Source organism: Tenrec ecaudatus, chromosome 8 (genome assembly GCF_050624435.1).
Source record: "Tenrec ecaudatus isolate mTenEca1 chromosome 8, mTenEca1.hap1, whole genome shotgun sequence".
NCBI lineage: Eukaryota > Metazoa > Chordata > Mammalia > Afrosoricida > Tenrecidae > Tenrec > Tenrec ecaudatus.
Genome location: NC_134537.1, coordinates 42,391,215 through 42,400,123, shown reverse-complemented (window position 1 = coordinate 42,400,123; position 8,909 = coordinate 42,391,215). Strand labels below are relative to the sequence as shown.

General features: G+C 55.7%; 1 protein-coding gene across 1 annotated transcript in view; it reads right to left on the bottom strand.

The window, feature by feature from the left end:
• Positions 1-4,498: 4,498 nt before the first annotated feature.
• ITGB5 (integrin subunit beta 5) overlaps positions 4,499-8,909 on the bottom strand; it is a 141,256-nt gene continuing 136,845 nt past the window's right edge. The window contains exons 13-15 of the mRNA XM_075556310.1: positions 7,609-7,728; positions 5,976-6,142; positions 4,499-5,172 (exon numbers count right to left, since the gene is read on the bottom strand). Coding sequence (XP_075412425.1) covers positions 5,077-5,172; positions 5,976-6,142; positions 7,609-7,728 — 383 coding nt within the window. The 3' untranslated portion in view covers positions 4,499-5,076. The remainder of the gene's footprint in view (positions 5,173-5,975; positions 6,143-7,608; positions 7,729-8,909) is intronic.

Genomic DNA, 8,909 nt, shown 5'->3' with positions numbered 1-8,909 from the left:
CAGCTTGTTTACCTTCAAGCCTTTAAGACTCCTGACACTATATCTTTTGATAACTGGCCACCATCAGCTTTCTTCACCACATTTGCTTATGCACCCATGATTGAGGTTTTTCTGTTTTGTCATGATGGTTTGTTTCCTGTGTGTTTTGTCTGAGCTTCTGCATACGGCAGATCCAGGTAGGTTTATGGAGACAGCAACTGGATTGACCATGGCTTAGGGGCTCGGCGGAGGAGGAGTGGGGGCTAACAACAAGGATAAGAAGACAATGTTCTGAAATTGACTGTGGTGATGACTGCACAATCTTAATATGACTGGATGGTTAAATTGTATGACATGTGAAGCATATGCCAAAGAAACGATTTTTAGAAAACATATATGAATCATGGAACAGAAAACTGACCTGCCCAGATCACAAGAAGATATGTTTGTGAAGAAGCATCCTTATTTGGAAGGCGCCCTTAGGGGTCTAGTGCTTGTGCATTACTGCACACTTGTGTGCAGCCGACCACCGGCTGAGACAGGATCGGCACGTTCACTGGGAATAAACCTGCGCACGTAGGAACTGGGGCCTCTGAGCACTGGCTCTCGTGTATCCCCTGCTTTACTTAGGCTTTGCACTTAGCATAGCACTCCTGCCTTTAGTGCCGCTTTGAATGGGGGGCTTCTTATCTTGGGCCCGGGGGTGCTCAAACATTCCCCCCACGTAAACTTAGGGCCGTTGCTCTTTGCTTCATGCTCCGATGGCACCATCGTTATGGGCTCAGCTGTTAACGCAAACGATTGCGTCTTGCACCCACCCATCAGCTGCAAGGGTGCAAAGCTGGCTGCCTGCTCCCACACCGATCACGGCCTAGAACGCTGGGGCGCGTCTGCTGGGTCCCCCGTCACTCCGAGTGGAAACGGGCTCAGCGGCACACAAGACGACAGCACACGGACAGGCCCGGCTAACTCACCTCGGAGTGATGGGGTGAGCAACGATTTTACACTCCGATTTGCTTTCCCACCCCCACCCCCTGGCTCCCACATATTCAAGTAGGAAAAAGTACGTTGTTAAAGAGAAACCAATGAAAACAGTTCAGTGCAACTTGCACAGCGGCATTAAAACCACGCCTGTCTCTCGAACGGAAGAGCCCACGTGGCATAGAATTGGGCTGCGAACTGCAAGGTCAGCGGTTCGAACCACCAGCTAGCTCCGAGGGACAAAGAGGGGGGTGTCTCTTTCCATAAAGAGTTACAGTCTCGGAAGCCCACAGGGGCAGCTCCACCCTGTCCCACAGGACTTGGCAGCGGTGAGTTTGGGGTTTGTTTCGTGCCAAGCAGGCAGTCATGTCAGCTCCCCCAGCAGAGGGACCGATATCAAGGGTGGGCCTGTGACGGGGGGAGAGGATGAGGAAGGGGGAGACGGCCCAGTAGCTGCTCAGGAGAGATATGTTCAAAGGCCCGTTTCAGAAGAAATAGTATTTTTAAATGATAAAATGGCCATCTGGGGGCTGGAGTTTGCTGCTTGTCATGGGGTTGATTTACACGCAGTGACCCCACATCAGAGCATAATGACCCCACATCAGAGAGCAGGACCGCCCCGCACAGCATCTGTGGCTGGAAATGTCACAGCAGTGTACCTTTCTCCCCCAGTGCTGCTGGGAGGCCCCAGCCACCAACCTTTCCACCTGCCAACAGAGCACTGAACCACGGTGCCACCAGCTCACGGCTCACCTTGACAAAAGGGAATCTCTGGGGGAAGGAGTGAGCCCGGTCTCCCAACAGCATGTCCAACCAGGTCCAGCAGAGGGCAGCCGAGCATGGACTATAGAGCCAAGTGTGGTGAAATCCCTGTCAACTTCACTCTTGCCTCTGTCCATCACGATGTTGTCTGCTAATCCAGATGTGAGGATCTGTGCTTCCTTCTTTACGGAGTTGTAACCCACAACAAAGGCTGCAGTCCTGGGTTTTCATCGAGGGCTTCAAATCCTCTGCACTTTCAGCAAACAAGGTTGTGTCCCTGTATCTTAAAGGCTGTTAATGAGTCTTCCTCCAAGCCTGGTACCACATTCTTCCAATTGTCCAGCTTCTGGGATGATTTGCTCAGCCTACAGATTGGATAAGTGTGGTGGAAGTCTCCTTAGGCTTCCGTATCTGAGACGGAGCCCCAGAGGTCAGATCTAAGACCCTTATTCACAGCTGGGGAAACTGAGTCACAGAGAGGGGCAGTGCCTTGCCAAGTGTCAGGAAGCTACCTCATGACAGATGTGTACCAAGACTTGAGTCACACAATCGCTGGCCATGGCAAAGCACTATCCCCTTTGTACCTGTTCATCGGCATCACTTCAAGGCTGTTGGGATTTTATCCCAAATATGGCTCCTCTCAGGCTTGGACTTAATTAATTCCCCTTACATCATTTTGGCAAACACAAACCAAACCAAACCAAAAAACAAACCCTCCTTGCTATTGCGTCAGCTGTGACTCAGCCCGGTGGCACAGTGAGCTATGCGTCGGTCTGCTAACTGCAAGATCAACAGTTTGAACTCACAGTCACTACCGGGGAAAGACGAGGCTTTCTACTCCCGTAAAGATTTACAGTCTGGGAAACCCACAGGGCAGTTCTACCCTACAGGGTCACTGTGAGTCACGAGAGACTCTAGCAGTGAGTTTGGTGTTTATGGGTTTATGTAGTTTAAGCCTCGAGGGATGGGAATTGCCTTGCTATCAGAGTATCATAAACTTCATTATGGTAGATTAAAATGTGATACCTGATCATTTGATTTCCCTTTTGAGTCATCTTTAATTTGTTCTAGTTTTTAATACTTCCTGCTTCCCCCCACCTCCCTCAATTGGGGTTTCTTCTCTTGCTTAATGTGTAATTGTTTTGGGCCTTTTCTCTCTTTCTTTTCATTGTTTTCCAGTGTATGAAGTCTGGGATGGGTGAAGCTATCGAGACAGTCACTGGGTTAGGGGCTTATTGGGGGCATGGCGGGGTGGGGCAGGGGAGTAGGTTGGAGGGACATGGGGAGCTAATTCTGAAGACAAGAGGGAAGACAATGCTCGGGAACTGCTTGTGGTGATGCGTGTGTGATGCGTGCACCTCTCTCTATTACAACTGGACTATGGACGTGTGTGATGCATGCACCTCTCTCTATTACGACTGGACTACGGGCGTGTGTGATGCGTGCACCTCTCTCTATTACGACTGGACCATGGGCGTATGTGATGCATGCACCTCTCTATTACGACTGGACTACGGGCGTGTGTGATGCGTGCACCTCTCTATTACGACTGGACTACGGGTGTGTGTGATGCATGCACATCTCTCTATTACGACTGGACTATGGGTGTGTGTGATGCGTGCACCTCTCTATTACGACTGGACTACGGGCGTGTGTGACATGCAGACCCTGATGTGCATACAGGCATTGACTAGACTCAAATGTTAAAGAGCAGAGATGTCACACTTGGAAGAATGAGGTGCAGGTGATCCAAGCCGTGGTACTTCCAGTTACCATTATCTTTCCAGTGGGAGGAAGGCCACAAAAGAACCGATGCATTCGAATTATGTTGTTGGAGAATATTTAAAGTACCACAAAGTACCACAAAAGCAGACATGTCTGTCGGGGAGGAAATACCGTCAGAATGCTGCTCAGAAGCACAGATGGAGAGACCTGGTCTCTTGTCCTTTGGACATGTTATTAGCAGTGACTCGAACTCATACTCACTGCCAGTGAGTCAATTCAGACGGGCAGTGACCCTACAGGACAGGGCAGAACTCCCCCTGTGAGTTTCCAAGACTGTCACTCTATGGGAGTAGAAAGCCCTGTCTTTCTCTCGAGGAGAGACCATGGAAAAGGACATCAGACTTGCTAGAAAGTCTGGGAAGGAGAGCAAGATCCCAGAGAGATGGCTGGCCGAGTGGCGCTGCTGGTGGGCTCCAGGGAACAGCTGTGGGGAGGCGGCAGGACCAGGCGGCGCGTCCTTCTGCTTCTCGCACGTCGCTGAGCGTTGGGGCAGACCTGATCACCCCTGACACGGAGACTCAGGGCCCGAAGGGACACGGGAACTGGAATGGGGTTGTGCTGTAGACAGGCAGTGGAGGGAGAAGTGCCATTGAGCACAACGTGAACGCCAGCTCAGCTGCCCTCCGCTACATGTCTCTGCAAACTCTATCATCTCAGAGGGAGGCAGAGAGCAGGGGTGGGTGTCGTTTTCAGTTTTTAACCCACAAATGTTTCAAATAAAAGCCAGGCGGGTCCAAAGGTACCAGTCCAGCTCTTCCTGGAGCTACCCGGCCCTGTCCCCCACAGCCTCGCAGAGCCTGTGTTCACGTACACCCCTGGGGTGGCTTATTGGATTGGCTTGTGGCTGGGTGCCCTGAGAAAAGGTACCCTCACTGAGAACCCCACAGGGCTGTCATGCAAGACCACTCAGAAACAAACAAACACACACACACACACACATCATCATCATCATCATCATCATCATCACCTGGAGGAAATTGGCAGGCAGAACCAAGGACATTTGGTTTTAATCTTGACCTTCGATCCCAAACCATCGCTTCCCCTTTTATTACAAAAGTACTCAACAGACGGGGACTCAGAGGGGGGAGCTGGCACTTGCAAATCATGTGCCTAACACAGTCTCGCGGATTGCACATCACCCCCACCCCACCCCACCCCGTGAGGGCAGAACAATGGCCCTACACCCACCAGCAATCATCAGAGCAGGGACATCCTACACGTAGGAGCCCTTATGGCATCTATTAAAAATGGTCCCTGGGAAAGACAGGCTGGGGGCTGGGGGCCCACGCTGTCACTTGACCAGGGGCGACTCAGCAGTTCATGGGACCCCCAGTAAAGCGAGGCAGAAAAGCCCAGCACCAGGTCCTTGAGGGGTGCCCAAAGAGTGTGGTGGGGGGACAGCAGGGGTGGTGCTCCCGGGCAGGCTTCTTTCTGACCCAGCTCCCTGCAGGGTCTCCCGGCTCTCCTCCTGAGGGGTCGGGGTCAAGGGGAGCAGCTGCCTGAGGGGCTAGCCTCAGGCTTTCAGTCCACGCCCCTCCTTCGCTCCAAGGAGCAGACTTCCATCCACCATCAATCCACCGTGCCATTGTAGGACTTGTTGAACTTGTTGAAGGTGAAGTCCAGGGTGTGTGTGGAGATGGGCTTTCTATACAGAGGGTTTGAAGCCTACAGGACAGGGGACATAAGAGGGCCGGTTAGTTCATCCATTCGAGCAGGCTCGGCTTGGGGGCCCTCCCTGGGCCAGAGCATTCAGGGGGCCCTCCCTGGGTCAGCCTCAGGCCCGGCTCTGCCTCTGCGGGGCACCGGGCAAGCCCCGCCCTTCTCGGAGCGTCACCTCGCCTGGAAAGCCCCTTCCAACTTGGATAGAAACGCAGTAGGTCCCACTATGTGCTCCGACCTTCTGGAACACAGATCCCCAAACTTAATTGGCCTCCTGCCCCCTTTTCAGAAAACATAATGACTCAGCACTCCCCTGGAAAAGAGAAACAGCTGCATTACAGCCCACTGTCCAGGATAAAGTGCAGGCATCTGCTGCAGCCCCGAGGGATCATCCCAGCATGCCTGTGGTCAGTCAGTAACGCCCGCTTTGGGGAGCAATGGAGCTTGTGGGTTACCTGGGGAGGAAAGACTGAACACACACTGAACCACAGACTTTCAGAGACTGAGGGCATGCCCAGCGGCTGTGGCATCTCACCACGATGGGTCAAACTCTTCCAGCCTGAAGGCTGTGCCTGCTTGGGTCTCCGACCTGGGGGCCTGGTGCAGGGCTCTATGGTCCCAGGGCTGTGTGCTCTCTCCATGCAGAGCCGAGTACAGCCTCTGAGGTTTGCTGTCTTTGCTGTGAGAGCCCCAGGCAGCCTTGCTCGCTCCCCTGCCTGCCTGCCTGCCTGAACTGTCTGCGGGCCGGGACCCAGCTCCAGCCCTCGGCCTGGCCGCCCGGCACCACAGCCGATTTTCCACAGGCTTACCATCTCATAGCGGGCCCTGGATCGCTCGCTTTGGAACTTGGCAAACTCTCTCCGGTCGTGGATGGTGACGAGCAGCTTCCAGATGGCCAGGAGTGCGATGCCCACCAGGAGGATGCTGCCCACCACAGCCAGCAGGATGGTCATGGCGTTGGGGGCGGCCCCACACTCTGGAGCGAAGAGGGAGGCACGGTGAGCCAAACCACCTGCAGAACCCCTCACGCCCGACCGTCGTTCCCACTCGCAGCAAGTCTACCCGACAGAGATGGCCTGCACGGTTTCTAAGGTGAGACATGTTTACAGACGCACACCACCTCATCTTCCACCCACAGGGCAGCTGGCGGCTTTGAACGGATGACCTCCTGCAGCACAACCCACTAGCACCGTCGAGAATAAAGGGCTACCTCCTCCCTCCCTCCCTCCCTCCCTCCCTCCCTCTGTCATCACTCTAGGTCTTCGTCCTGCCTGGGAGACTTGGGAGAGCAGACGATGCCCCTCGGTCACAGGTGGTGAGAGATCAGAGAGGGATAGTGACCACTCCCAGGCCCCACAGCCAGTCTAGGCCCACACGGCACCTCCTCTGGCACCCAGGGTCTGTGTCCAAGCCCCAGCCCACCCTCAGGGGGGAAGCTGGCCAATGTCTCCGTTGTCATGTGAGTGCCCATCAAGGACAGATTCTGCAAGAGGTTCCATGAAGCCACATCCACTGTGGAGCCCAGGAAGCCTGGTGGCGCACAGGTTAAGCAGCCCAGCTGCTAACCAACAGGCCTACGGTTGGTACCCTCCCCCACTCCCTCCCCAAGCCCTCCCCGGGAGAAAGAGGGCAGCTCTCTGTCCCACACGCTCACGGGGTCGGAATCAAGCATGGTTTGGATTTCCAGTGGGGGGCCTGGCACGGTCGACATGCTGCGGTCAGGGGCCCCTCCTGGGCCTGCACCATGGCAGCCCTGCTCTGCGCACAAGGAGGCTTGACCCAACTTGGAAAAACAAGTTTGTGAGGCTTTGAACGGAGGAGAGCTTTGTTTGCCTCGCCCCCTCTTCCTACCCCCACCCCCACCTCCACCCAACCCCTGCCAGAATAAAAGGGACGGTGGTAGAAAACCCATCACCCCCTAAAATTAAAAAAAAAAATTTTTTTTAATTTAAAAAGAAAGAAAACCTGTCTCCCGACCATGGGGTTCCAGGGCCCAAAGCAGGAAGGGAGCTGTTGGTGTCTGGGGACGGTTTGGCCTCCTCGTTCTGGTGGGCTGAGTGCAGCAGCAGGCAGGAAGGTGCCCCCCTCCCATCTGTCCTGAGAATCCAGCCTGGGCAGCAGCCGCAGCCCAAGGAGTCCTGTCCTGCATGCCCCCAACTCAAGGGCCACTTCCCCACCTGCTCCCCCCCAAACCCGAGACCCTCCCTCCTGCCCACCTCCCAACCACCCCTGCCTCCCGGAGCTCTGCCCCAGCACCGACCCCCACTGTATCACCTCTCTCCTTTTCCACCCAAGGAACGGGGAGACCCTGGATGGGGAATTGTACAATCTCCTCCCTCCTATGTGGTAAAGGGCAGCTGGGGAGCCTCTGAGCCGGGGAAGGTGGCAGACACCAGAGTCTGAGTGGTGAGCACGCAGCAGGGCCACCCAGCCCTCACCCACCTGCCTCCCTGAGGACCGTCAGGTTGGTCTTCCCATTGGGGAGCTCCGCGTAGGTGAACATCATGACGCAGTCCTGCGCAGTTTTGTAGAAGCAAAGCACAGCTTCCTGGTCATCTTTCACTGGAAGAGAGCCAAGCAGAAACAGCCCAGATGGCCCGTGAGGTCCAGAGCTGCCGAGGGGCACGGGGCGTGGGGAGTCTCAAAGGGAGGCTGGTTTGGGACATGGAGGGTGCTGGCCCAGGCTCGAACTTCCGAATGCTCTGGGAGTGTGAGTTCCTTAGAGGCAGGGGACTGGTGGAATCCATCTGGGCACCTTCAGAGCCCCAGAGTGTCTGCTGTGTCCCCAGTGCCTGGGCAGCTGGGTGGAAGTGGCCACAGGGAGCCGCCGGCCCAAGGAGCAAGCGCTACCCCGGGGGCCGAGTGTGTCTACTGCAGCCAGAGAACTGGCGGCCGGGCCGAGAGCCAGCCGCTGCTCCCAGGGATGTGAAACCGGAGAGCAGCTGGGGAAGGAGGACATGTGGATGAGCGGTGGGCACCCACAGCGGCTCCCCCACCCTGCGAGAGAGTGAACCGGTGCCAGCCGTGGCCTTGCCCCTCCTGACGCTCCGGGCTCGCAGCTCGGCCCAGCCGCACAGCGCTGGGGCCACCGGCACCGCAGTCCGGGTCCGCTGCCCGAGCACCGTGCGCACTCACTGCAAGGCTTCACCGGGACAGACTTCTAGGAGGTGAGAGGGAGGTGAGTGGCCAGGGAACTAGCCAGCAAGGGCACATCTGCGCCAAACAGGCCAACAACCGTTGTCACGGGGTCTATTTCAACTCATGGTGACCGGCCGGAACTGCTCCTGGGGTTTGAACCACCGACCTTCAATAGGCCAGCACGTGGCCAGGTGCCCCACTCAGGGACCCCTCCCAGCCACAGAAGGCTCCTGGGAGGGCGTGAAGACGTGCTTTTCGGTGCTCTGTTCCATTTGAAGCAGAGGCCTTGCGTAGAGGAGTTTTAACCCGGGGCCAGGTGAGCTAGTGTGGAGGACAGACACGAAGGCCCGGACCTTTCCGTCACGGAAACCGGACGCTTCAGATAGCTCTCTCTCAGCTCCCTAGGCAGAACCCTGGACTGCGCGCGCATGCGTGTGGAGAGAGTGTGTGTGTGAGTGTGAGAATGTGTGTCAAAGAGTATAAAGGTTTGTGTGAGAGTGAGTGTGTGTAGTGTGTGAGTGTGTGAAAGAGTACATGTGAGTGTGTGAAAGTGTGTGTGTGAGTGAAAATGTGCATGTGAGTGTGAGAGAGTGTGTGAAAGTGCG